We start from the raw sequence: 27219 nt of genomic DNA, 5'->3' as shown, positions 1-27219 counted from the left end.
AGGAGGCAGCACAATCTGAAGGCCGTGTTTCATCACCGATCAGTGATCAGAACCCTGCTGAGCTCACATGCTGCTTACCCACTATAATCAATTCAGCTGCTGGATGTAAAAGAAAAAAGAAAAGTGAGGGGAACCCGCTGACCTACTTCCAGCCATCTGACAGTAAAGTGATTCCATAACGCTACACGGAGACTCATCCTCCCATAAAACCACATGCACAGAGCGAGCGCTCAGCGGAGCAGCTTTCTTGCTGAGGAACAAACTGCTGAATGAAAAAAGCAGATTTTGACAAGACATGCAAGCGTCCTGTGCAAACCGTGGAGGAAGCAGACACACACCGTGCTGAGCTGAAGAACGGACGGCTTCAAAGCATATTCTGAGTTTAACAAAGCTGACGGCACTTTCAGACACTAACACCGTCCGTGCTAAAGCTGCCGGGGAGGTGTGCGGTGTTCATCACAGACATCACTAAGCGATAAGTGCTCCGTGACAGCACGCCGCCGCACACACCCTTTGATGATTATCCTGAAAATGTGGATTTTTGGAAGGAAACACCTCACACACCTCAGCTCTGTCTGCACACCTGACTGTTTGATGGAAACTCGCCACTAATAACCTTTCAGTTGTGTCTAAAGGTGCCGTAATGAGCTTTAAAAACATGAAGAGCCAAACCTTCATTGCATACTTTACTGTGTTATTACGTGTGCTCGTCCTCAACCTCCCTGTCACAGACTCTGTGTGCTTAAAAAGGTGTGCTCACATCTAACAGGCTTTAGTAAGGCCCCGTTCACACTGGGGAAAAAAATGTGGCTTAAGCAGGATTCGGCCGCATCCAGATCAATCCAGATCAATCCAGATCAATCCAGATGTGTTTTTTTCTGAGTGTGAACACCTCGAATCCAGCTGTATCCAGTTTGATTTCAATCCGGCTAGATCCACCCACGAGAGGTGGATCTAGCCGGATTGGCTCAAATGTGGCTCAGGTGTGAACGCAAATGTGGCGAGCGAATCCGGCTAGCGACATGCGACTTCCGGTTCACGGGGCGCGACACGGGACAAAAAAATGCATGGCGCACACGCGGTCCTACCGCGGCCTGAACGGACTCTGTATATTACGAGGCGCCACCTAGTGGTTTGGAGGACCGCAAACACGCTGGATGAAGCCGGGTTGAGTGTGGACACAAGTGTGTGCTAGCCAGATTTGAAAATAGGTCTGAACGCATCCAGCTTAAAGGCTGTCTGGACTCAATCCTACTCTAGCTGGAATTACTTTCTCCAGTGTGTCCCCAATATGTCTCTCCTGCTTTTCACTGAAATGATGATAATGTCCCTGCTTCATCTCCTCCTCTTCCTCCTCATTTCACCAAAATTCAAAATACAAAAAAAAAGTCAAAGCCTGACTGTCAGACGGGTGATCAGTAGTATACGCTGGTGTGTGATTCTGCATGTGGAGGATGAAGGAAACAGATCAACTGATTAGAACGTGTGCATGTGTATCCATCCTGTGTGTGTGTGTGTGTGTGTGTGTGTGTGTGTGTGTGTGTGTGTGTGTGTGATTGACTGTTAGTGTTGTGTGTTAGTATGCATCGGTCTTGTAGCTGTGGTGGGCATCAGAGGTGAGCTGGGTGGTTTCTGTGGCTGAAGATGGCTGCATGACGATGGGCTCGCTGCCATCTGTGGAGAAAAGACAGACGCCCACAAACACATGAGAGGCGTGCGGCCTTTGGGCTGCAGTCAAAATAACAAGTCCAGAGAGCTATGATTCATCCCCTCACCTCTCTCGTCAGCGGTCATCTGGGCCTCCAGGTCCTCGGGGGACACGTAGAACTCAGGCTCCTGGTCCATGGGCGGCCGAGGTTTACATTTGCCGCAGCAGCAGTTACAGCAGCAGCACAGGCAACAGCAGAAATAACAGCCTGTGGCCAGGCAGCAGAAGACGAACAGCGCCTGAGGGAGACAGAGAGACAGAGGACTGCTACTCCAGGAGACACTACAGTCAGATCTTTAGGCTAATTAGTCAGGCTGTGGGAGGAACACGAAAATTATGGGTCACAGTGCATGTGTCCCTCCTACCTTGGCCCACCAGCTGGACAGAACAAAGTAGGTGTTGACGTTCTCCTCTCCAAACTGCTCCGCCACGTAGAGTCCCAGCGAGCCGTATTTGTCATAGATGTTCTTCTTGGTGGAGTCGACGAGGATGGAGTGGGCGTTGTTGATTTCCTTAAACTTGTCGGCTGCTTCTGGGTTGTCCGGGTTTTTATCTGGGTGAAACTTCAAGGCCAATTTCCTTTGAAGATAAAGAGGGGATGGATGAACTCGGCCTCATTGCTGTAACGTTGCTCTTTGACTCTTGATGTTCATTCACAGTGAGCACAGATTAGGAACAACAAGCATCTGTCCCTTTGTCAGGTAAACAGTTTTCGACTGCACAGAAGAAGCCTGACTTATTATGTGGAGTGGAGGCAGTGGTACCTAACCCACTGAATCTTACAGGCCTCTGACGCCCTCTTGTGGTTGACTGAACACAACACCGGGAGTCCCTCTGAGGTTCATATTGTTGTAGTCAGGGTGGGGCGATGGGTCGAATTGATGGATTCATTCAAATTATTGTTAATAAAAGATCTTCAAACAAACGCACGTCTCTTCGCAGGTTTTCACATGAATTCACATTTATTTTTTTAACCACATCGCCCAGTCCTAGTTGTAGCACATCAACCTGTGTATTAACAGGACCTGTAACATTTCAAGAGTTTAAATCGAGGCAACTGGACTCAAGGATTTGGTTTTTAAGACGTTCTGCCACGGCCCCGAGCGGCTTCAGCTCTGCTCTCGGGGGAGTCTTGTCCAGTTGCCTCGATTCAAACTGTCAGAACCGACTATGACCTGGATGAATGGGAGCATCCACAGACATACCTGTAACACTTTTTGATGTCGTCTGTCGTGGCGCTCTTGTCGACTCCGAGCACGGCGTACAGCGATTCTCCTGATGTGGAGAGAGTCCTCTGTCTCTGGTGATCCATGGCCCCTCTCTCTCTCTCTTCTTTCTTTTCTTACTTGCTCCTTCGCTCGCTCAGCCTCTCACCTGTCTGACAAAAAGAAAAATGCCGATGAGCTTCAGCTTACTCCCTGTTTTCAGCTCACGTCCTTTCATCAGCCCTGTCACATTGTTAGCGGGTCCTTTATTATCAGAGGACTAACCTACTAACTGGCTCCTCCTTTTGTTACTCTGACTTTAAGGCCAGAAGGCCTCTCTGCTGGCGCAGTGTTGTACAAGAAGAGAAAGGACAAATTAGACCAGGGTGACTTTGATTTAAGTCGTCAGGCAGGTGTATAAGACATAAAGATACGATCTGCGTCCTGAACACACCACATGTTTCCAGTAATCCATCGAGCTGCAAGACTGGAGGGCAGATCCAACACAATTATGCTGTAGCTACATGTAAACAGGAAGTAGATGAGAGCGATGAGCGATGAGAGGAACCTTAAAAATCTCCTTCAGGCATGCTTGAAGATATAAGCGCTCTGCTGGTAGCTGTCATTAAAATTCAATTCAAGCCCAAGCAAGCAGGCAGTGGCAAAGAAGAACTCCTGTTCCTCCAGCCTTCAGCAGGACTTCTATGGTTTGGGCCACACTGGTCTCAATGTCACTTTACTTAGAAAATGCTGGTTTAAATCGAGTTCAGTGAGGAGGAGATTAAGCATAACAGTCAATCAAACATGATGGATCGAACCATTGTTGAGCGAGGGTGATTTCTGGCCAACACCTGCAGATTTAAATCCTTTCTATTTACAATGTAGACTCTGTGTAACTGTGCTAAATCTGTTAAAGTAGGACTACATGTAAGGTATGAAGGATTCCAGCAGATATACACAGGCTGCAGTGGGCTATCGGCAGGCAGGTACCAGCAGGTTTCAGACGACACAACACAACATACCCTGACCTGAAGAAAATCCCCTTCCTGACCTTTACAGTGAGCAGTAACCCAGCCCACACACGGGCGAATATAACCCTGTCAGATAGCAGGTGTACGGGGGTTAGCAGGCTTAGAGTCCAAGTCCAGACTACATTAAGCCAATTCAGCTACACAGAGAGACCAGAGACCAGACTGCCAGACTTACATTAACAGGGAAATAAGCTGCATGCTGTCCTCACACCAGATCCACCCCCACCCCTAATGTTTAATATTCAGAGTGCTACTTCCACTTTGTTTCCAGCAAAGAAAGACATTTGTGGCTTTTGCAACACATCTGACTCAACATTACTTGATTCAATTTTCAGCAGTATAAAATCAAATTGGTGGGGGACCAGTGGAGGAATCTGGGGACCAGTTGGTGTGTAGAGGTAAGGAAGGTTATTGATTGGCAGCAGCCCATGATGCCAGGTTTAACCCAGGTGGAGAGTGGGAGGACGTTAACTTCAGCAGACTAGATGACCTCAACACAGCGAAATAATCTTGGATGGTGACAGTCACCATCAACAAACACCTGTCCTGTGAGGACTAGATTGAAAATAAGAAAACATACATATAAACCTCTTTAGGGCCTGTATGGCATAAGGTGGTCGCTATTGCCATGGAAACCTGACAATGCCCAAACAACACGCTGATTTAACACCTCTCCAAATCCCACCTACTACAGTGCCCTGGATTAACCAGTCACAACAGAGACACCCCCCCTCCCTGACTGGGATTAACCAGTGAGGACAATCTATCAGTAGTCCAGGGATTATCAGCATACTGAGACACTATGCCAGTGTTAGGGTTCGGCGATATTGGCAAAAATATTGCCAAAATTAATCACGATTGTGGCATTTAGCCGATAACGATTCATTTGACGATTAATTGATGACAGTTGCACTGACGTGCTTTTACTCTAAATCGCCACATTGTTCTAAAATGATTCTGACAGATCATCGGTCAAGTTAACCGCTTCATTCTAACAGGTTAAAGTAGTGATCAGGCACCAACCAGCCATGTTTGAAATATGTATTGATAACAGACACAAACTGCTTCAGAATAATAATGAAGCAAACATTTAAAGTAACTTTGTCCTTCACATGTTCTGATCTTCAGGTCACAGAGCATAAAAACATTAACATTAAACAGGACAAACACGTTCAGAAAAGTCACATCAGTGATTATTAAAGTTAAAAATGTGTCTGTGGAATGAACCTGTGACTGGAATATGTCCCACACTAGAGCATGTTTTCACTCAGACTGTAGAACAGCAGCAGAAAAAACAAACAAACAAACAAACAAACCGGACAATTCCACATTTAAATGTGTGTCTGTGCAAATCAACCTGTTACGTTCTTCCAGCGCTTATATATTCCTCCAACATCTGCTGGAGGAGACGTCGCTGTTGTAATGTTTTCCTGTCTTGCTCTGGAGTCTGTAAATAATGATCGGGAGGCAGCTTCTCCAGTCGCAGTTCATTCCTTTGACCCAAGCAAACATCCAGTTACTATGGCAACAACCAACGCCCCACGCTTCACACCTAATGCATGTCACGTATGTGCGGCACTATACACAACAGACTTTAGTTCTATTTTACATGTGATTTTTTCTTTTCTGGGTTGTTTTTGATGTGTCTATGATTGATGAATCATTGGTTTTCAGCGAATGTATTAATGTACATTTGAAGAAAATTTGATTTCATCTATACACATCATGATAACTGATAAAACAAGCAGCCCTCAAATCCACCATATCATCTACTGTTGCCATGTGTGGCTATTTCTGCACGGAGCAAATACAGAAATGTGGCTAAAAGCACTTTAGGACCCATCACCAGTGTTAATTTTGGCAGCAATTTCGGATTTAGTTTTTATTTTAGTCTTGTGACTAAAATGTCATTTGATTTTAGTCACGTTTTAGTCATCAACATTTTTAAAGTTTTAGTCTAGTTTTAGTCGACTAAATATCAAATAATTTTAGTCGACTAAATCTGCCGTGGATTTAGTCGACTAAAATTCTATGATATATATTTTTCATGAAATATTTAAGGTTTGATTGTGCAATAAAAACAGGCACAGCTTTAACTTGTGTTATTTGAAACAAACACCTCTTTATTTAATTGCTATTATCTTTTCATAAAAGAACCAATGAACAGTGAGCTGCTCTCCCTGAACACACTGTTCAGTCATGACCTTCTTCATGAATCCTCCATAACTACAGCAAAACACTTCAGTGACAGCTTAGAAACAGGTCGCATGCTGTAAAACCATCAGCAGCGGTGTCTTCATTTATAGATTTTGTCACGTGTATCTTTGAACGGAAGTTAAGATGACTCGTCTGCAAATGTCGCTTCAGGTTTATTGTTTTTACCGCTGATAGTCGCTCCGCACGGTTTGTAAACCGTCTTGATTGTCTTGAAATTAAACGTGTCCGTGTGTCTGTTCTTCTCCTGTGTTGTGTTACCATGCATGAGGACGCCTTCTTCCAGCATCGCGGGGTAACGTCCTTACACAGAGAGAGCACTTCTGATTGGCTCTCTGCCGCCGTCTCCTGATTCGTCCCTCCCTTTCCACAGACAAAATTTGCTCTGATTGGATCTCGTCTTCATCAATAATTTCGTCTCGTTTTTTTTTCGTTGACGAAAGTGTCAATCCATTTCGTCTTCGTTTTTGGCACCGTGCGTTAGTTTTTATTTAGTTATCGTCTCGTTTTTATCAGCAAAAAAAGGTCGTTAACGAAAACTATGACGAAAATGATTCGTCAACAAAATTAACACTGCCCATCACATCACAGTGCTGTGCCAGGCACAGGTTCCTGTTTGGTTGTGATGTTTAAATTCCATTGTTCAAACACGGAAAACTTTCGATTATCACTTATATTCAACAGTCATTGTCAGGTTGCATGTTTTTAACTGAACATCTTCGCTTTGTCCACAGGAAGTGATTGATCAATAACTTGTTTAGAGAAGTGGGGAGTTTTGAACATTGCTTAAGATGTAATTGCAAAAGAGATGGAGTGTGTGTGTGTTTGTTTCCAATCATTGGTTTAGTGTCACTGTGCATCACCTTCCTAATGAGCTGCATGTGCACCCGACGCCTCTGTGTGCAGCTGCTGCTGCTTTGATTATAAAATCAAAATTAGTGTGTATTTATGTTTGAGTTGCTACTGCAGCAACAAACTAGAACAAGACACGTTAAAGTCTTTGTGCGTTTTATGTGACATCATTTCCTGCATCTTAACATCTAAATGAAGGGGTTAAAACTGTGGTGTTTGACCTTTGAGCTACTATACAGGAGTTTGAATTTAAAGAGCATTAGTAACTGAATATTGAAAATCACCTCACATGTTTTATGAATGTGACGCTGAAGCCGGTTACAGTGACTGCACACAGTGCAAGGAAACAAGCTGAACCTGATTGGCTGAGTGTGTGTGTGTGTGTGTGTCCTGCGTGGTATTTAACGTCTGTTTGTCCAGGGAAGGTTCAGCTGAGCTCTTTTCCAGCAACACCCCAAATAAACTCAGCACCAAGCTGCTCCATCAAACCCTTAACTTTATTTATCATAAGCTGCATTTCCAGCTTTTGTTATTTTTTAACATGTCTAAAAATAGCCACCACACTTCCTGTTTGGACTGCATGCTGTTTAATGGTTTTGCTGATATAAGATTTTTATCTTTGAACTTGATGAGTCAAGCTGTGGCTTCCTGCTGTAACTCTCCCTTTGAGCTCACAGATGTGCTGTCGGCTATTTTAAAGACTCACATTGATGGTGTTTTTGTTGTTTCTCCTTATTGCTGCTCAGTGGGACAGACATGGATCATCACTCATGTTTATTGACTACACTAGCCAGCAGAGGCTGCCTGTGCCAAAATGAAGTACAGAAAGTGCAAGTGAATACAAACTACGCAGGCAGCATGTTCTGCTGACTCCTGCACCTACAGTCACTGTAAGACTTCACGTTGTTACACTCTGACATGTGCTGGTCCTGCTCGCCACACAACACAAGCCGACCCCTTTTTTTCCTGGACATCTTTGCCATCTGCAGACCCTCTGCTCAGCCTGCCAAACAGAAACACAAGCACATCCAAGATCTCAAATCCAGCCTGGGTACACACACCAGCAGCTGTGTCCTGCTTTCTATGTAATGAACATCTGTCTGCAGACACAACACAACACAGCACGATCAACACAGCACAAACACACTGCTTCAGTTTGTCATCAGCAGCCACAGGCAGCATGCTGGCTCGTTCAAACCGCGACAGTAACGAGTGACCAACAGACAGTCAGGTAGATGCAGGTCATCCTGGCCACAGGTTTTACTGAACTCAACATCTTACATTTTATTTAGAGTTTGTGACGGAGCAGCCCTGATACTGATTGCAGTAAGGAACATGCCACCTACACACACACACACACACACACACACGACTATAGGCCTCAGCCCTCAGATTCAAACAGATCATATTTAAACAAACCTGAATAAATAATGTGTTATAAACAGTCTTTCAATGATTGACTAATTGATCAGTGGTTTTATTTTTGTGATGCTTGCTTTATTAAATATGGTAAAAACACGAGTGCAGGGCAAAACAAGCAGTGTACAATAACAGGTGTTTGCAGGCAGCCCTGTTTCTACCAGATTATTATTAGTCTCTCTCCCATTGCAATATTTCAAATATTATTACACTTGACAAAGAATTTCTAACACACTAAAGATAAAACGCACAAACTGACAGTGTTTTTAGCATTTTACTTACTCATCTACTGATAAAGATGCACATTTAACGAATGTTTTTCACACATCTTTCCCTGCTGCTCTGTTATCGCCTCTTCTTCCTGTTCATCTTCTGAACTGTTCACATAGGGCTGGGTGACGTGGCTTAAACATAAAATCTCCTTTTTTTTGTTCATGCATTTTGAAAACGATTCTCCCAATGTAGGCTGTTTTTAGGGGGTGTCTCCCACTGCACGCCTCAGTTTGAGATGCTGAAATAATCAAAGAAAACATCTTGAAGTCAAAGTTGATAAGTTAGCTAACCAGAGCATCATGACTGAAGGACATTATACAAATGTCCATCCTCCAGGTGTCCTTTATGCATTCCTGCCTCCATCTATCTGGGATAAATGTTGATATGTTCATTTCCAAACCAACATCTTTTTCCAAAACTCTGCTAAATAGTCCACTCTTTGAAACACTGCTATTTTAAACCGGAGGCGCTTTGTTATACTAAAAAGCGACATCAAAGAATTTCAAGATATCAAGTTCCACACAGACACACACTCAGCAGCTCCTCTCTCACTGTTTTGAGTTCCTCTGGGAGTTTGATCTTATCGTCTGTTACAATCATGGATCATAGAAGAAGATATTATGGTAAATATCCAAACAGTAACAGACAAATGCATCTGCTAATAATCAGACCAACACATGGTACAGAAGCATGGTGTAAGTCTGCTAACCTGAAACCGATATTTACAGAGATCTATTAAATCAGGACTATTTACCTGGGGTCAAAAAATAAACCATATTATATCCATATAATAATATTACCCTGACCTTTCTTATAACCCTGAATGAAGCTACACACAAACAAACAGATCCAACAGAGACAATGGACAGTGACATAAATCCATCTGAAATTCATTATTCTGTGTGTGGCTCCCCTCATTCATTCATTCATTCATTGAGATCCAGTTACCGCCCCACACACTGAGCCCTGCTGGCTGCTGTCTGATGATCAATATATGGTAATGTGACCTCAATGCTACGACTGACACAGTAAACACAGCTGTCACACACATTCAGGCGAGACAGGACGCTGACTGCTGGTGCCATCAGTGAGGACAAAGAGAGCGTAATTCTTTATTCTGTCTCGTGGACTCAGAGCCAGGCTGACTCCAACTGGTTTCTGTTTCTGGGCTCGTTTGAGGTGATCTGGTCGGCCAGTTAGAGCTTTAATGAGACTGAGAAATCGTCAAAGCTACAAAACTGGCTGCAACAAATGTCATAAAAATATACACAATCCTTGAGTCTAGTTGCCTTGAAACTGATATAAAAATATATAGATGGATGGATGGATGGATGTGTGGATGGATGGATGGATGGATGGATGTGTGGATGGATGGATGGATGTGTGGATGGATGGATGTGTGGATGGATGGATGGATGTGTGGATGGAAGGAAGGATGGATGGATGGATGGATGGATGGATGTGTGGATGGATGGATGGATGTGTGGATGGATGGATGTGTGGATGGATGGATGGATGTGTGGATGGAAGGAAGGATGGATGGATGGATGGAAGGATGTGTGGATGGATGGATGGATGGATGTGTGGATGGATGGATGGAAGGATGGATGGATGGATGTGCGGATGGATGGATGGATGGATGTGTGGATGGATGGATGGAAGGATGGATGGATGGATGGATGGATGTGCGGATGGATGGATGGATGGATGTGTGGATGGATGGATGGATGGATGGATGGATGTGCGGATGGATGGATGGATGGATGGATGGATGGATGGATGGATGTGTGGATGGATGTGTGGATGGATGGATGGATGGATGGATGGATGTGTGGATGGATGGATGGATGGATGGATGGATGCTTTATTGATCCCCGAGGGGAAATTCAAGTCACTACAACTACATGTTGCCTGAGGATGATGCCACATTATATTAGGGCTGCAACAAACAAGTATTTTTGATACTCGGGTACTTGCCGATTATTTTTGCGATTACTCGAGTACTCCATATCTATGCTTTGGACCGCTGCAGCGTGCGTGTGCTGCTCCCCCGCCTCTCGAACCTGCGACCTCTTACGCCCAAAACGCTGATCATCCCGCTACGCCACATAAGAATCATCCCCGATGGCGTCACTAAACGATTCATCGAGTACTAAATTAGTTGTCGAGGCATTTTGTCCTCAAATATTACTCGAGTACAGGAGTAATCGTTGCAGCCCTGCATTATATGTCCTGTCCTCTCCACCCTGTTTCAAACACCCCACATAGCAACAGTGAAGCTAAAGTGCCAATATGACAGATGAATAACCCCGGACACACAGGATGGACACTGTGTGTTTGATAAAACAATCGGTGAAATACCCCCAAGGTTAACTTTTTGGACATGTTCATACTCAAAGATCTGAAATATACAATATTACTGAAGCATTCTTGAGTCACAGAATGCAGAGACAAAGGCAGAACCAAGTTAAAGTTAAAATGAAACACACACACACACACACACACATCCTTCCAATCACTCCATCTTGGCACAGTGATGCTCAGATGCTGTGATGCAAAAAGGCCAATCCAATTCATTAGCTAATGTCCAATCAGCAGTCTGTCAGACATGCTAACAGTGCAGGAGAAAACATTTACAGTAATGACCAAAATGTACAGGGAGACACTGCACTGTTCGCTTCGGTGGAAGGAGTGAAGTCTCTGACAGAAATCACCTAGAACACTTTAAATCCGTAATAAATACATAAATGTTTGACGTGAAGATGCTGCAGTCAGGTGTCTTTTTATTCCTGAAGAAACAGGAAGGTCTCTGGACAGGTTGCGTTTTAATTAACAACGTTGCTGAGAAATTCTCACATGGCAGCTTCCTCACTGCATTGACAGAATTACACAAATGAACATTTGCTTCATATTACAGTGCACACCCACGATCCACCAGAGGACATACTAACAAAAGAAGACACGGAGGAAGAACAGGGGTGACGATGAAACGACAGCGGCGGGCGACAGACCGGTCAGGGACGTGCAGGGAAAGCTGAGAGCGAAGAAAACTGAAGTGTGAAAAACCACAGGAGGAGAGAAAGTGAAGGTGAATATTTGACAGACCCATGTGACCTATGATCACAGGACTGTCACCAAACTGTCGAGATGACAGGACTCCTGACAGGAGGCTAACCACAGCCTCAAAACAGTGAGACATCTCTGCTGAACCATAATAAACTAAATTAAGCCATGAAGGTCTTTCAGTCGGGCCGTTACCTTCTTGATTCCTCAGTCATTGAGTTTATGTAAATGTCCCTTACTGAGTGACAAAGGTAGAATCATGCAGTCATAAATCATAAATCCCAGGTCGTGCAGACAGCACCTTTGATTCTAACGCCACTGACTCCAAACCCTGTCGGGCCTGTGAGTGAGGACACAAATATCAATACCAAATACCAGCAGTGAGCCAAACTAGGAATTCCAGCTGAGGGATAATTTTAGATTTCCAAGGGTCATCATGGCAGTGACACCGTGGCAAGAAGCAGTTACAAAGACTACATGCTGTTCCACCGAACCTCTCTAATAAAGAACAAACAGAAACAAGCTGGTTCACGGAATAAATCATATATAACTCAAAAACACAATAAGCAGCAGATTGATCAATAATTCAGTGATTAGATGCAGCTGGTTTTGTGGTATCTGTGATGGTTTACCATCATCTCCTTTGAGGCATAACTGCAGAACTGCAGCAGCGATAATCCCCCCGTGTGACCTGCTCCTGCTCCGGTATCCTGGTGAAACCTGGTTTGATGCGCCTGGCTTTTCATATGAGTCACTGATGACCACTGCTGACATCACTCAGCAGCTCGTGTTCCCCCTCACCTCTGACGCACACCCCCTGACTCAGACAAGCAAGATCTGGACACAATAATAATAATAAACAAAATCTTACTGTACACTTATTATTTATTTATGTAGTTAAACAGATGATAAGAAGACCGCTGTATGTAAATGTAAACACGTCTGCAGGGCATGGGGTCTTTGGGTTAGTGCTTTTTTAAATTCTGTTTTTAATCTGCTGGAAACAACAACAACAACAACAACAACAACAACAATCAGACAGGGCACTGAAAGATTTACTGATATATTGATAGATTATAAACATCAAGGTTCAATCAAAGGTTCACTTAAGACTCACGGATGTAGAATAGAAAGTGAACTGAAAGCATCCATCTGCAGTTTGTTCTGACCCAAAAGCAGCTGCTTCCAGAACCCAAACAGTCATTACGCCGTTATAACAGCCCGTTATACGCATGCTCACACACACACTCAGCCGACCCGCTTCGTGTCTCAGAGTCCAAACCACAGATTTAAAAGTGACACAGCTACTTCATGAACCTCTTATTGATCAACCTGCACCTGTCTGTCAAACCCTGGAGATCCAGAGTCCGCTTCCAGGACACAAACACTGCAGCCTGTAAATCCGGATTTACCCCGTGTGGTCTCCTTTCTGTTCTCCTCAAGGGTCATAATTCAGACACGACGATCGATAAGACGCCCCCCCTCCTCCCTGGGTACGGGATCCAGGGTCTGCCCTGGTTCTCCATGACTCTGGGTCTTTTCGATTCGTGACCGAACTAGAACTGACCGGTCCGCTCGGGAATCAAACCGAGGTTAAAGCGGATAATCTCCAGGCTCCCTCACATCAAAGGGACGCCACCAGCCTCCATGTTGGTTAGCTTATTAGCTTAGCTCGTACCGAGCAATATGCGTGGTTTCTCCATAAGCCAGCTAGCACTTAGCTTGCTAACTAATCCCACTAATGTTAGCTCACATGCTAAATCTGTGCATTTCTTACCTTCTATCCTCCCGAGGACGTTTGGCTTCTGTTCTTCCCCTTTACACCGAAGCCTCACTCGACTTTTAGAATACTCGCATCCCAGTTGCGCTTCAGTCTCCGCCGCTAAACCATTCAAACAGCCGGCGCTGCAGCCACCGAGCTAACGGCTACACACTGAGGGCAGCAGCTGTCAATCGGAGCACAGCGGGCGCGCGGAAGCCCCTCCCACGCTCCCGCTGCGCGCTCGCTCTCGTCGAGAAGCAGGCGCGCTCACGACACCAACAGGAAGTGGACGTTACAAGCAGGCGACGCGCAGAAGAAGAAGAACTGCAAAGCGAACTTTAGGTATGTCAACAAAAGTCATTTAACATGTTTTGTTTCATATAAACCTTCTCAAATTGAACTTATATTCAAAACTGAATGTTATTTCTATTGTAAGTGACTTAAATAAGTACGATATTTCGTCCTTCATTTGTTTAGCCAAGTCATGGGCTAACGTTAGCATCGCCGGCCAGACCGTCCTCATTAGCGAGCAGGCTAATTGCTACTTTTTGTTAGCTTTCATTTGAAAAGTCTTATTAATAAAAACAAACACGAAAGGATCACAGTCATGAAAAGTTTGGAGCAAACACCGTGAAACCGCCACACGGACGGAGGCAGACCTCTGCTTTGATCCTGTATGCTACACAAACATGTACACAAACATGCTACACAAACATGCTACACAAACATGCTACACAAACACGCAACGACGCGGGCGATCAGGAGAGAGTGAGGCTTCTGTGTATAATAGATTTCTTTTGTTTACATAATGAAATACTCCACTGCTTGAAAACTGTGTTTTCTATGTGAATCCACGGTGTTTTACTGTAAGCGGTTATACCGGAACTCACTGCACCGAAACACACAAAGTTACTGTGCAGTTGTGTTGTGTTGTAATTAGGTATTTTTTTTACAGAGGAGAGATCACAATAATTAAACTTTTAAATGAACAACCGCTAGCTTCGTAAAGCTAGCCTACAGTACAGTGCTAGATTTTACTGAAGTTTGTAATCTGTCCTTTAAGTTTTTTTGCTGCTTAGTGAGAGATGACTTAGTGGAAGCGGAAGAAAATCTTGTTGTTTGTTTTGTTTGTTTGTTTTCCATTAAGGCTGATTTACAACACAAGGAGGTTTCTTCTGTATCCATGTTTGTTTTCATATAGTATATAACTTGTTGTATATATTTCCTGTCAGAGTTTGTGACGACGAACATCAAAGATCCGAAGATGTCATCAGGTGCCCTCTTTCCAAGCCTGGTCAGCGGCTCCAGGGGAAGCTCCAGCAAGTACCTGGTGGAGTTTCGTGCTGGTAAAATGACCTTGAAAGGCAACACTGTGACACCCGACAAACGTAAGGGCACGGTGTACATCCAGCAGTCGGATGACTCCCTGATTCATTTCTGTTGGAAGGACAGGACCACGGGGAATGTTGACGATGTGAGTAAGGCGGAAACACAGCGCCGGTATTTCAGTCACGTTGTCCCTCTCCGCTCTCTGAAATGTATTACGCTGCACCTTCTGTGTCCCAGGACCTGATAATCTTCCCTGATGACTGTGAATTCAAGAGGGTGAACCAGTGCACCACTGGACGTGTCTATGTGCTGAAGTTTAAGGCCGGATCCAAGAGGCTGTTCTTCTGGATGCAGGTGTGAAGCAGATACTACTTTATTTCCTGATGTGGGTGTGGAAGGTAAAAGATACTGTGTTTGACTGTAATGGATGTTCATGACTGTTAGACGTGTACGTGAATGGCGCAACTGCCAAGTAAGCGCAGTTGTAGTGCAGCTATGGCAGCGATGTTTGTAGAGTAGCCATAGCAACGCTTGTTGCTTTGAAGTGCAGCTTTAGCAACAGTTTGTTTATTATTAGTTTGGTTGCCCAGCAACGGCACGAGGCGTCGGTGAGTGGGCATTTTTAGTTTTGAAATGTTACAGTCAAAATGTCAGCCGTTAATAACGGTTTGTCCGTGTGTTTATTGCAGGTTTACAACCTAATGGTTCTAATAGATCTAACGCCACTAATAGTTCTGATGGAAACTAAAAGTTCTAAGAGTTCTAAGACTTACTAATGGTCCTAAGAGTCACTAAATGTCAAGCGGCAACCTTCGGGGCTCAGACTTGAAGCCCATGCGGAAGTGTCAAAACTTGTAATTCACGCTGCAACCACTGGGGGCTGGCTCCAAAAGCGAGTCATTTCCCATAGACTCCCATGTTAAAATGGCCGACTTCACAGCAGAAAAGAACATGTTTACAGCCTGTTACAAAAAACCACTCTGGTCTCAGATGATAGGTTCTCTTCTAGTGTCAATTGTACGGGGGGTGAATTTTTTTACAACTCACTCGTTTCAATTGTATTCGGACTTAAAATTACGCCTAATTATGGGCGTTGCCGCTTGAGTGACAGACAGTTGACGTATCACAGCGTGAGTTTCCTGCTTCCATGATCGCCCGCCCCCATAAACCCCGCTCGTGCTCCCCCTCTTTGTCCATATTTGGAGTTTTAGTTGACGTGACGCTGCCAACATGGCGGCGGTCATCACGTCCCGGAACCTCCCACTGAGCCTCAAAACGGCTCTTCAGAAACAGACGGGTGACGTCACGGAGGCTCTGTCCATAGTTTTTACTGTCAATGCTAAATGTTCAGTTGGAAGTTCGTCCAGCTCACAGTTTATGTAGTACGTGTGCGTGTGGAATAAAGAGTGTGGAAACTACGAGTTGTATCCGCCGTGCTTGTTCCGACAGCCCGTCCAGAGGGGAGACTATCGAAGAGTAAATCTGGACACTACTCATTTACTTTTAGAAAGAAAACCTGAGAATACAAGCGTCCAATAAAAAGTTTCTCCCCCAGGAGCCCAAGACGGATAAAGATGAGGAGCACTGTCGGAAGGTGAACGAGTACCTGAACAACCCTCCCATTCCCGGAGCGCCCGGCAGCGGAGGCGGCAGCGGCCACGAACTGTCTGCCCTCGGAGGAGAGGGAGGTCTGCAAAACCTGCTGGGAAACATGAGCCACAACCAGCTGATGCAGCTGATTGGACCAACAGGCCTGGGCGGACTGGGTGAGCGGCTCTGGTTATGTCTTCTAACCTCAACAGATGGTCTCTAACACACTCAGGATGTTCCACAGTTTCGGGGTGTTTGCCTGAGATTGATTTTGTTCCAACATTGACTGTGGACTGTAAACATGAATCAGAGTTGAGGTCAGTTTGGACCCTTTTTGATTTGGTTGTGTTTGTGGAAGGAGGCCTGGGAGCTCTAGCAGGACCAGGACTGGCCAACCTGCTGGGCAGCGGAGGACCAGCCACCAGCAGCTCCTCGTCCAGGTGAGGTTGAGACACACACAGGCCGTTCAGGATTCTCATGCCGTGTTAACTTGTCTGGATTCTCCGTTTGCCTCCATCTTGCTCCGTCATCTCAGCTCTCGGAGTCAATCGGCAGCAGCCACTCCCTCTGGAGGAGCCACCAGACAGAGCTCCTCTCAGACCCCCACCACCCCTGCCGCTCCTCCTGCCTCAGCACCCTCCTCGACTAGTGCTGCCCCCTCCACCCCAGGTACACCACCACAGTGTGATACGGTCTGTCAGTGAAAATTAAAGCTGCCATCAGTGACCTCCTCATGTAACAGGAAACCCTGTACTATCACTACCTTCTGTGCAGCCCCAGCTCAGACTCCGGTGGCCCCAGCCTCTGGTGGAAGCCCCACCTCCCAGCAGGCCATCCAGCTCAGTGACCTCCAGAGCATCCTTGCCACCATGAACATCCCAGCAGGGGCTCAGGGACAAGCAGGTGAGTGACTGCGGGGTCGCTGTGTTGGTACGACCATCACCACTCGCCTCTCACTGTAAAACAAGGAGAGAAACGTCAGCTGTTGTTAACACTTACATCCCACTGTCCCCTTCTGCAGTGGATCTAGCAAGTGTCTGCACCCCAGAGATGATGGCTCCCATCCTGAGTAACGCTGAGGTGCAGCAGAGGCTGCTGCCTTTCCTACCCAGTGGAGAGAGTCTACTTCAGAGTGCTGAAGAGATCCAGAACACACTAAACTCACCTCAGTTCCAGCAGGTAGGAGGACCTAATGCACGTCTCTAAGTAAAACCTACTAATATGCCCATGATGTTCTGTTAGTAAGACCAAAAATAAATCTAATAAAAACGATGTGACCTCTCGCCCCCCTGCAGTCAATGAGTATGTTCAGCAGTGCCTTGGCCTCCGGGCAGCTTGGACCTCTCATGAGTCAGTTTGGTCTGCCGGCAGAAGCCGTGGACGCCGCAAACAGGGGAGGTAAGACGAACACCTGCCTACACCCAAAACATCTGCAGATGAAGCATTAGGAGTCACCAGACTCACCCTGTCTGTGTTGTTGTCCTGCCTTGTCAGACGTGGAGGCGTTTGCCAGAGCCATGCAGGGCAGTAAAGGAGAATCCAAAGAGAAGAAAGAGGACGACGAGGACATGAGTCTGGATTAGAGCTCGGCCTGATGAGTCTCTGATCCCTGTCTGATTTTTTTTTTTCTTTTTCTTCACCTTCCCTTCATCATGTTGTCTTAACAGTTTTAAACCAAAGACAACACTGCGCTCCTTCTCAGGACACCACAGGGCCGACAGATGTTCTGTTCTAAATGTGACTGTTAGTTCTACTCTGAAAGGAGAGAGTCCGTTTTATAAATCAAAGGATGAGCCTTTAGATTTCTTTCTGTTGTTACAGCACAGACTGTCACTTTTTGATTAAAACAGTTCATAATAAAAAAAAATCATGACTTACCTCAACACGTCTTCTTTTTATTTGACAAGTGAAGAACTGACACAACACTACACTTTATATGAAAAAACTTTATTTAAACATACATTTACAACACGAGGGCTGGGAGTGAGAGGGACAGCTTATTTATTCTGTGACATGACGGATAAAGTGGTTATATTACATACAAGCTTCACCCTCACTGTGTTTGGTACATGTTTACAAAAATGACGGAATGCAGACGGGAAACGATGCCTGCGAGTCGACAGGAGAGACGGTGCTGCGTTCAGGTTGGTGAAGATTCTCAGTCATCCAGGTCATCATACGTGGAGAAGACTGAAGCGAGGCGTCATCAGTTCAGAACTGATGAAGCTGCTTGGATGAGCAGCGAAACGTCTTCAAGAAAACTCCAGACGCCTTGCTTCAATCTTCTCTACGTGCTGCGTTCAGGTACTCCGATGACTTCAGCATCACGATAAATGATACATGACTTTTTTCCAGACGGATCGTCTTATTTCCACAAATGCTCATTAATTCTGGGATTTATTTTTGACGTCCCCCCCGTCAGGCCCTCCTGCAGCCATCTTTTCCCACCTGTGCTGCCTGAGGACGTTGCTCACAGTGTTCACAGTGTACCGACTACTGGACATTCTCCGCTAGAGATGCACGATACACAGCTGTATATACCTTTAACATATTCAGAGTATGTCATCGTTGATTCGAAGGAAAAAAATCAGGTAGAAGAATCACGCTGTTTTGCCTTATTTACAATATACTACACATTGATTTGAGATTTAAAGCGGATATTGAACATGCTGTATCTGCATCTCTACGTGCAGACAGCACCCTGTAGCACAAAAACAACCGGTCATATTGTGACGACAAATATAAAATATTTTTTTTCTGAAAATAGAAAATAAATATTAATATAGATATTTTAAATTAGCTACAGTAACATGACACCCACCACCACCACCAGTATTTTGTCGTTGGGGAATGTGAGGATAAGACTGTGTATGTGTGTGTGTGTGTTGGGTCTACATGTGCGGGCAGCCCTGCGTCCCCACTGCTCCGTGCACGGCCAGCGGTTTGGACAACATGGCCGGTCTGCCGTTGATGGTTGCTTGACGGAAGCAGCCTTGGAAGGCCGGTAAGCTGGCAGGGAGACCAGGGACAGTGACACCACCTAGTGGAAAGACGGGAACAACAAAATGAAGGTTCAACAGGGTGAGGAAGAGCGTGACTGAAGAGGTGTGTTGTGGTTGTGTACTCACTGGGTACACCTCCCAGATAAACTGTCTCTTTGGTCCCAGCAGAGCGGCTCTGTTTGGGGCCCACACTGTGCTCGCTGGCTCCATCCACATGCAGCTGCAGGACGTTGTTCTTCTTCATCACTGGAGAAACACAAGAGTCAAAACAGGAAAATAAAACCGTGCAGGAGTTCAGGAGACCGTCTGTAACCTCACCTGTGATGGTGTGCCAGCGTCCATTACACAGAGGCTCGTCTGGAGTGAAGGAGGTAGAGAATTCACCTTTGCCAGTGTTGACTGAAACTGTCACCTACACAGACACAGACACACACAGGCACACACACACACACACACACACACACACACACACACACACACACACACACACACACACACACACACACAGACACATGCAGCAGTGTCAGGTACATCATCATCCTGGCTTCTTACATGATTCCATAAAAACAGCACATACCTCGCCCTGGCTGAGGACCACGCTCAGGTGCTGGTTAGCTGACTTCCCAGCATGCAACAGCAGCCCAGAGTCTGAGATGGGTCGAACCTCCAACTGGATCTCAAGATCCCGACCTAGAACCAGAGACTCGTCTGCAGGGAGAGAGTACAGAGCATTCAGCAGGGCTCAAGAAGGAGAACCAAACATCCCTGAGAGATGCCAGCTACCTATAGCCATGTGTCCTCCTTCTCCAGAGAAGTACGCTCCAGGCTGCAGAGGGTTCTGGAAGCAGGCCACCGTGCCCTGGCTGTGAGCTGGCTGTCCTGCAGGAGCTTCATTCAGTGTCAGGTCTTTGACACAACCGATGAAACCACTGGACCCTGGGGCCTGAAGTCCAGGAACAAAACATGAGAGGGATCAAGTTTCAAGTTATCATGAAGTGGTGCCACAGAGGCCACCTGTGTGTTTACCGTCAGTGAAGGCGGGATTCCTCCGATGTACAGCGGCCCAGTGAGGCGGGTCCGGTCTCCTCCTGGTATCCTCTTAGACTGAGCACCGATCCCGTCCACTATCAGACTGATCTTCTCCCCTTCATGCTTTATAAAGACCTGGAGTCACATCAAAGCAGGTTTGGTTACTTCTGGCTGAAAAGCGCAGTTCCTCAGGTGGCCACTTGAGGCTGGTTTCAAAAGTGAGTGAATCCTCATAGACCAACGTTACAGCAGAGGTAAACATGGAACATTAACAGGTACATTTTTCAATGCAGTTTGAATCTGATCCATCATGTGACCTCACCGTGTGCCACTGGTCGTCGTCGTACTTCTTGCGGCTGCGCAGGCTGACCTTCCTCTTCCCTCCTTCCAGCAGCAGCAGCAGGTGTCCGTCCAAGACGCCAAGCGACATCCCGGTGGCTCCGCGCCTCCCAGCAGCAGCAGACAGCACCAAACCGTCAGAGGAGTTCACCTTCAGCGCCATGGAGATGTGAGGCCTGCAGACACAGACAGGTGATTGTCGGACCTGTTTCACTTCGAGGGGGTTGTGTTACGGTTCTCCTTCACACTCACATGGAGCTGGCTGAGCTGGGCAGAGCGTCGTATCTCTGGTAGCTGTGCATGGAGCCGCTGAAGTGCGTTGCTCCGCTCACGCGCTCCGACAGCTCCCCTGGACACGAGTCCCTGGTGTTACGGCTGCGAGACGCCGACGGCTTCTTGTGCTTTCCCTGAGAGAGTGTACACAGGAGGTTTATCACCTGGGACATCGGTGTTAATGTTTCGTAGAAAAGAAAGGAGCGTGAGTACCTTGGGTTTGTTACTGTGTTTGGGTGAGGCAGCGATGATCTGCTGAGGTTTTTTGGCGGCAGGACAGTCCAGAGGAACATCCACGTTTTCTTTGACCTTCAGCAGGTTAATAACCGTCTGATCAGCGGCATTTCTGAAGACAAGGAACACGCACACATCAGAAAACGTCCAACATCCATGTCTGCTGGACACACATGTGGCCTTCGAGCGTGTCTGACCTCTTGACGAAAACATTGCTGATGCATCCAGTGAGGTTGCTGAGGGTTTGGTGTGGCGTTCCTCCCAGGAAGGTGCTTCCCTCCCCAGGTAACGCAGCTCTGCTCCTGGAAACCATCGGTTTGCCACTTTCCAGCACGTCATCCATGTACAGACGTGTCCTGAGGAGTGAGCGCCCACGTGTCAGTATTATGAAAGTTCTACACATCAGTGTTGTGAGGACTTAACCACAGCCGTCTCCTACCCGCTCATATCGTTGTAGATCGCAACGTAGTGACTGTTGTCGTCGTTGTAGGTCTTATCTGTCTTGACCTCGCTGTTGCCGACTCGCACCACGACGTGACCATTCTGCAAGAATGCCTGGCAGACGCCTTCCTGCAGACACGACACGACAGGAGTGTGTGTGAGAGGTGACAGAAGAGGACGGTGGAAGCTAACAGAGAGAACCGAGCAGTTTCCTGACCTCATCTTTGTGGTAGAACATGAGTCCCTCCTTCTGATCAGTCCTGAAGCCGAAGCCGGCGTAGAAGTTTTTGCGGAGGCTGGCGGGGTTTGTGAGATTAAACTCCAGGTAGCTCTGACCACTGAAGTAAGCCTCACGAGGCACCTGCACAGACACACACACACACCAGGCCAACGCATTACTTTCTTGCTCTTCTGTGATTAAACTGTACACCACAAGTACCCCGTTCACACTGGGGAAAAAAATCTGGCTAAAGCGGGATTCGGGCCTATCCAGATGTTTTTTTTCTGAGTGTGAACACCTGGAATCCAGCTGTATCTAGTTTGATTTTAATCCCACCTCTCGTGGGTGGATCTAGCCGGATTGGCTCAAATGTGGCTCAGGTGTGAACGCAAATGTGGCTAGCGAATCCGGCTAGCGACATGCTACTTCAGGTTCACGGGGCCACGAGGACAGCAAACACGCTGGATGAAGCCGGATTGAGTGCGGACACAAGTGTGTGCTAGCCAGATTTGAAAATAGGTCTGAACGCATCCAGCTTAAAGGCTGTCTGGGCTCAATCCTACTCTAGCTGGAATGACTTTCTCCAGTGTGAACGGGGCCAAAGAGTGAACAGCACAATGAAGAGAAGGAGCGAGAGAGGAGCTGCAGATCAGCCAAACAGTCGCTGAATGTGTGTCATGTGACTCCAAAGTGGCATCATAGCTGTGTGATCTTCCATGTGCTCTCTTACCAGCAGGTCACTGTCACAGCCGAAGCTGATTCCAGAGCTCCTCATCCTCTTCAGGTCGATGTGAGAGCTCTGAGCCTTCACATTCCTGAAGCAGCCCGTCACTGAGCCAAGCTTTGGAAACACTGTCCTCAACCTGCAGGGGGACAAAGACTGCATAAAAATACCTGACAGACAGAGAGACAGACAGACGGACGGCCAGAGAGACAGAGGGACAGAGAGACAGAGACAGAGAGACAGATGGACGGACAGACAGAGACAGAGACAGAGGGACAGATGGACGGACAGACTGACAGCTGTGCAGTGTGAAGTATCTTTCAGCTGTGGCGTCCCCCCAGCTTGTAAAGAATCAAAACAATGAGCTACAAGGTGCTAAACAGGAAAAAATCTTTACTTGTGCACCACTCAGTGCTGTGGTGCTGTTAATAAGAAGCAGTGATGATACGCACTTCTGGGGCATCTTGTCCTTAGGTACTCCTCCCAGGTAGTAGCTGTGGAGGAAGGGAGGAATCTTCTCTGTTGTGAAGGTGTGGTCGAACTGACTTTGGCGGTTGTTCCTCACCACCAAACGCTCTGAGCTTGAACGCATGATGAAAATCTCCAGCTGCACAGAGACAGATAGGATAACATGGCACACAGGGTTAGGAAAGCTTTCAAATGGACACTAAGCCAGGCAGAGGCAGACAGAAGTGGCACACTCACACTTTTGGACTCTGCGTCGCTGACTGTCAGCTCCTCTAACGCCGCTTCCTTAGGCTGCAGCTCCTGCAGAGACCCGCTGAAGTCGTAGAAGACTTTCAGTTTGCCCTCGAGCACGGCCAGACACAGGAACTGGTCCTGAAGGAGGAGGGGGCGCAGGGAGGAAACTCTGAGCACGCCAAACAAACAGCATACAGAAACAACTGCAGTTGGAGATGTTGTCTTTACCCCATTCAGCAGCAGCAGCAGTATTCCTCTGTGTGACAGCAGTTTAACTTCCTGTTCGAAGCGCTGCCGTGACATTGTTGTATCGCTGAACGTGATCTCAGCAAAGCCGGTGCCGTCAAAATACGCTGCGTCGTTCACCCAGGCCTGCGTCAGCGCCGGCTTGGACCTGTTTTGTTTTTTTTTTTAACACAACTTTCATCACTCAGTGGATCAAAACATCAGGATGAAGGACCAGGATGGAATGACACTGACCTGCTGCAAGGTCTGTCCTCCGTGGTGTTCAGGTTGAAGACATTTTCAAAGTTGTACAGACTGATCACCTCCTCGTTCAGCGTGTCCAGCTCGATGCAGCCCTTAAAGCTTTCCAGTGCGAGTTCAGGAGGAGGCTAAAACCAAACAGAGTCAGTTCAGAAGGTTCGCTGTGGATTTAAAGGTGCCTGGTGGTGTGGGGTCTACTCTGAGATTAGAGATCTGTGAAGTGAAGCTGACATCGATGGCACGCTGCCGCCTTTTCCTTTTTTTTTCCACTCTGCATTTGTAAATGCGGATGCTCTGGCAGCAGCACTTACGGTGAAGGTGTCCGGGTATCCTCCCACATAGAAGACGGTGTCTTCAGTCAACAGGTTGAGCAGCCCCTGCTCTCCTTTAGCTTCCTGTTTAGCTTTGGTGACTCTCTGGGTTCCCTCACTGGCTTCAGAAGACATGGACATGTAACCGTACTGCAGGATCCTGCAGTCACACGGACAGACGGTTAGATACAAAACATCCTGGGATAAAAGCATGAAAGCAGACCAGCAGTACTCCGACTTCATTAGTGGGCTTCACCTCTCCAGCACAACGTTGTTGAAGTTTCCATTTGACTTGACGTCTTCCTCCATCATCACCTTTGCAGTTTGTCCTCCGACGTTGAAGTACCAGCGCAGTCTCTTGCCCTCCAGCGCCATCCCCAGGAACTCCTTGTCGGGCTACAAACACCACGGCATTGTCAAGGGTGTAGAATACAGACACGACACAGAGTGTAGCCGCAGCGATGCTTACGTTCTTGTTGCCGAGGTAAAAGACAAACTGTTGGGGGACGTCGTCCTGCCGCCTGGCTCTCGTGGCCTCCGGCAGTGTGACGTAGAATTTGAGTGAGGTGTAGGCAGCCAGGTCGGCCAGGTTAGATGGAGTACGGACCTGAACTGCAGACTTTCCATTAAACTTGACCGACACGCTCACCTGGATTTCACAAAAAGAGTCATCGATTAATGTTAGCAGGGAAGGGAGAGTGAAGGGAGGGAAGTATGAGCGCCTACACACCTTGCTGGCGGCGTTGCGCGCCTGCTTTATGAGCTGCCGGATGCGGCTGATGCTCTCGGAGATGTTAGGCATCTGGGCGGAGTGGTTCTGCAGCTCGTCCAGTTTCTGGATGAGCGTAGGGATCGCTTCACCCAGCTTGTGCACTGTCGAGAGACATCACGGCGTACAGAGGGATCACATTCACAAAGAAACAGACGAAACCTCTGCGGCGAGGTGCTCGCGAGCTCCTACCAGTGCTGTTGGCGTCCATCAGAGCGCTGTTGATGTCACTGTTGGTGGCGTTGGCGTCCCCGTAGGTCTTCTGCCATTGGTCCAGCTGCTCTTTGATGGGGCGCAGGGCGTCGTTGACCTTTGTGGCCGTGGTGTTCGCCAGATCAGCCGCTCGCTTCGCCTCATTGATCGCCTGACTCGCATCTGATCAGCACAGAGAAGGATGAAACTCAGTAAATGATGTGTTTAGAGCCTCACGGCAGGTTTTCTGTGTGGATCTGCGTACTGGAGGTGAAGTTGAGGTTATTTTGAACCGCTTCCAGGTCCTTCATCAGTTGAACCTGTTTGTTTTTGGCATCACCCAGTCGCTTCTTGGCGTCTTCCACCTGAGGCTTCAGGTCTGTGAGGCAGAAACACACATTTTAATGTGACCCAAACTGAAGATCTGAACCCTACCAGCTGTTTCTACACGACGTGTGAAGATGTGTGTTCACCATTGTTCAGTTCGTTATCCAGCTTTTTAACGTCATCCTTCAGCTCGATGCTGTGGTTCCTCAGAGAATCGGCCATCTGGCTGAAGTCCTGATTCTTTAAATTCTACAAAAAACACAAAAACATTACACGCTGTGCACAAACAATACATTTTTTTTGCGTGTGTGTGACCTGTACCTCTGCAGTGCTGTTGGCGGCCTTTTCAGCCATCCTGGCAGCCTCCTCTGCCTCCTTGATCTGGTTGATAATCTTGTTGTAAGCTTGAGTTACATCTATGAATCCGTCCTTCTTTGTTTCTGAAACCAAACTGCAGACAGAGGTTTGAGTTCTCGGCAGTGCAGCCTGTTTCTCAGCCTACTGTCAGAGTGTATAATAATAATAACCTGTGTCTTACCTGGACAGGTTCATGGCCAAATTGTTCAGCATCTCAGCGTGTTTCTCTGCTTTCTCCACCAGCGGGATCTTAGATTCAGTCCAAGCAAAATCCTGCACCTTCTTTGCCAAAGGCCCCCTGGCGCCGTCCAGCTGGGCCGCCAAGCGCTCGTACTCCTGAAACAAGGCAAAGACATCAGAGGCGAACACTTCAGTCACTCCAATGGCCACTCCACCCCACAGAGATCCATGTTCAAGCATCCAAACATGTTCACAGCCTCATTTCAGGTGTGTTTCTGTTGTTCTGACCTCTTTGTGTTCGTGCATTGGGGACACCAGGTGGTTGACCTGAGTAATATCATCCTCTGCCATGCTGAGCAGGTCGTTCACCTCCTTCTGTTTGGACAGCAGGTCTTGTATCCTCCTCTGTTGGACAGAGTGGTCACATATCAGATCTGCTTCACTGCTCACATGTGGATTCCTCTTTAATTAAACTCACATTATTGTCCTCCAGGGTCTTCTTGTTAGCGTTGTTGATCTCCGTGGCTCTGGCCGTGTTGTTCACGGCTCCGTTCAGGGCGTCTCGCAGGTCCATCATTCCGGAGTGGAAGCGGGTGAGACGGTCTCGAATCATCCTCACCGTGTCGTTGTTGTTTTGTTGCAGAGCTGCAAGCTCATTGGTAACACGGGCCAACACTAACGGGAGACACAGAGACAGATTGAGCCCTCAGTCACTGCAGGAACGCTTCTCTCAGATTAATGTCCACAGACGTACACTTCTTCGCCGCCTCCTTCTCTTTCTCGGCCAGCTTCGTCTGTCCCACGCAGCTTCTGCCCCTCATCTCCCTCAGCAACGCCTGCACCTCCCTTAACATCCTCTCTCTATCTTCAGTGTCCTGCTCCGATTCCGTGTCGTTCTGCAAGGACCGGTTCACCATCAGGATGATGTCTGTGCAAAGAATCATGCATCAAAAAACAATTTAACATACTTTAAATATGAGTCTATTTTTGTGCTAATGTCCAGGTCTGGTTACCATTTATGTTCATGGTCAAGTTGTTGAGGTGTGCCAGCACGTCTTCTGCCCTCTGGTGTGTGTTTGTGGTACTGTCATGCAGGCCCCCCACCCTGTCAGTCATTGCTTCCACCTAAAAAAACAACACAACAGGTGAGCACCCTCAGACACACGTCACTAGGATGCCACACAAAC

The 27219-nt window shown here is 47.0% G+C and overlaps 3 protein-coding genes across 9 annotated transcripts in view; 1 reads left to right on the top strand and 2 right to left on the bottom strand.

Moving 5' to 3' along the window:
* Nucleotides 1-1445: 1445 nt before the first annotated feature.
* Nucleotides 1446-13717, bottom strand: dnajc5ab (DnaJ (Hsp40) homolog, subfamily C, member 5ab). 6 transcript variants are annotated; one of them, XM_028410870.1, is made up of 5 exons: nt 13543-13717; nt 2914-3086; nt 2074-2287; nt 1776-1947; nt 1446-1674 (listed from the first exon to the last, which is right to left on the bottom strand). In XM_028410870.1, exons 2-5 carry the CDS (start codon nt 3018-3020, stop codon nt 1577-1579), a joined length of 591 nt encoding a protein of 196 aa, XP_028266671.1. In that variant the 5' UTR covers nt 3021-3086; nt 13543-13717; the 3' UTR covers nt 1446-1576. The 6 variants fall into 6 exon arrangements, with proteins under 6 accessions (XP_028266671.1, XP_028266675.1, XP_028266673.1 ...); XM_028410874.1 differs by having other exon boundaries at nt 2914-3082; XM_028410872.1 differs by lacking the exon at nt 13543-13717 and adding an exon at nt 13178-13326.
* A 3-nt stretch (nt 13718-13720) lies between these two features.
* LOC114439102 (proteasomal ubiquitin receptor ADRM1-like) lies at nt 13721-18329 on the top strand. Of its 2 annotated transcripts, none has more exons than XM_028410859.1 (10): nt 13721-13869; nt 14760-15001; nt 15094-15210; nt 16412-16622; nt 16805-16886; nt 16982-17115; nt 17221-17349; nt 17468-17625; nt 17742-17844; nt 17941-18329. In XM_028410859.1, exons 2-10 carry the CDS (start codon nt 14792-14794, stop codon nt 18027-18029), a joined length of 1233 nt encoding a protein of 410 aa, XP_028266660.1. In that variant the 5' UTR covers nt 13721-13869; nt 14760-14791; the 3' UTR covers nt 18030-18329. The 2 variants fall into 2 exon arrangements, with proteins under 2 accessions (XP_028266660.1, XP_028266662.1); XM_028410861.1 differs by having other exon boundaries at nt 13722-13869; nt 16808-16886.
* Nucleotides 18330-18424: 95 nt separating this feature from the next.
* The window catches only part of LOC114438184 (laminin subunit alpha-5-like), a 31432-nt gene continuing 22637 nt past the window's right edge, over nt 18425-27219 (bottom strand). Inside the window, 30 exon segments of the mRNA XM_028409375.1 lie at nt 18425-19486; nt 19575-19694; nt 19767-19860; nt 20026-20156; nt 20232-20391; nt 20475-20612; nt 20800-20992; nt 21069-21223; nt 21303-21435; nt 21521-21679; nt 21763-21893; nt 21982-22125; nt 22715-22847; nt 23161-23315; nt 23414-23548; nt 23639-23804; nt 23891-24024; nt 24208-24367; nt 24464-24603; nt 24677-24856; nt 24938-25080; nt 25169-25351; nt 25434-25547; nt 25642-25744; nt 25817-25946; nt 26034-26188; nt 26321-26437; nt 26511-26707; nt 26787-26960; nt 27046-27157. Of these exon segments, the coding sequence (XP_028265176.1) occupies nt 19338-19486; nt 19575-19694; nt 19767-19860; nt 20026-20156; nt 20232-20391; nt 20475-20612; nt 20800-20992; nt 21069-21223; nt 21303-21435; nt 21521-21679; nt 21763-21893; nt 21982-22125; nt 22715-22847; nt 23161-23315; nt 23414-23548; nt 23639-23804; nt 23891-24024; nt 24208-24367; nt 24464-24603; nt 24677-24856; nt 24938-25080; nt 25169-25351; nt 25434-25547; nt 25642-25744; nt 25817-25946; nt 26034-26188; nt 26321-26437; nt 26511-26707; nt 26787-26960; nt 27046-27157 (4338 nt within the window). The 3' untranslated portion in view covers nt 18425-19337.

Source organism: Parambassis ranga, chromosome 7 (genome assembly GCF_900634625.1).
Source record: "Parambassis ranga chromosome 7, fParRan2.1, whole genome shotgun sequence".
Classification (NCBI taxonomy): domain Eukaryota; kingdom Metazoa; phylum Chordata; class Actinopteri; family Ambassidae; genus Parambassis; species Parambassis ranga.
Note: the sequence above shows the minus strand (reverse complement) of the source record. Positions and strands in the feature narration are given on the sequence as shown.

Bases quoted from the DNA above. Each gene is read 5' to 3' on its own strand.
- LOC114439102 (XM_028410859.1), top strand. From the start codon at position 14,792: ATGTCATCAGGTGCCCTCTTTCCAAGCCTGGTCAGCGGCTCCAGGGGA. The intron at 15,002-15,093 runs GTGAGTAAGGCG...TCTGTGTCCCAG, and splicing joins CCACGGGGAATGTTGACGAT to GACCTGATAATCTTCCCTGA. The intron at 17,626-17,741 runs GTAGGAGGACCT...GCCCCCCTGCAG, and splicing joins ACTCACCTCAGTTCCAGCAG to TCAATGAGTATGTTCAGCAG.
- dnajc5ab (XM_028410870.1), bottom strand. From the start codon at position 3,020: ATGGATCACCAGAGACAGAGGACTCTCTCCACATCAGGAGAATCGCTG. The intron at 1,948-2,073 runs GTAGGAGGGACA...TGTCTCCCTCAG, and splicing joins TGTCCAGCTGGTGGGCCAAG to GCGCTGTTCGTCTTCTGCTG. The intron at 1,675-1,775 runs GTGAGGGGATGA...TTTTCTCCACAG, and splicing joins GATGACCGCTGACGAGAGAG to ATGGCAGCGAGCCCATCGTC.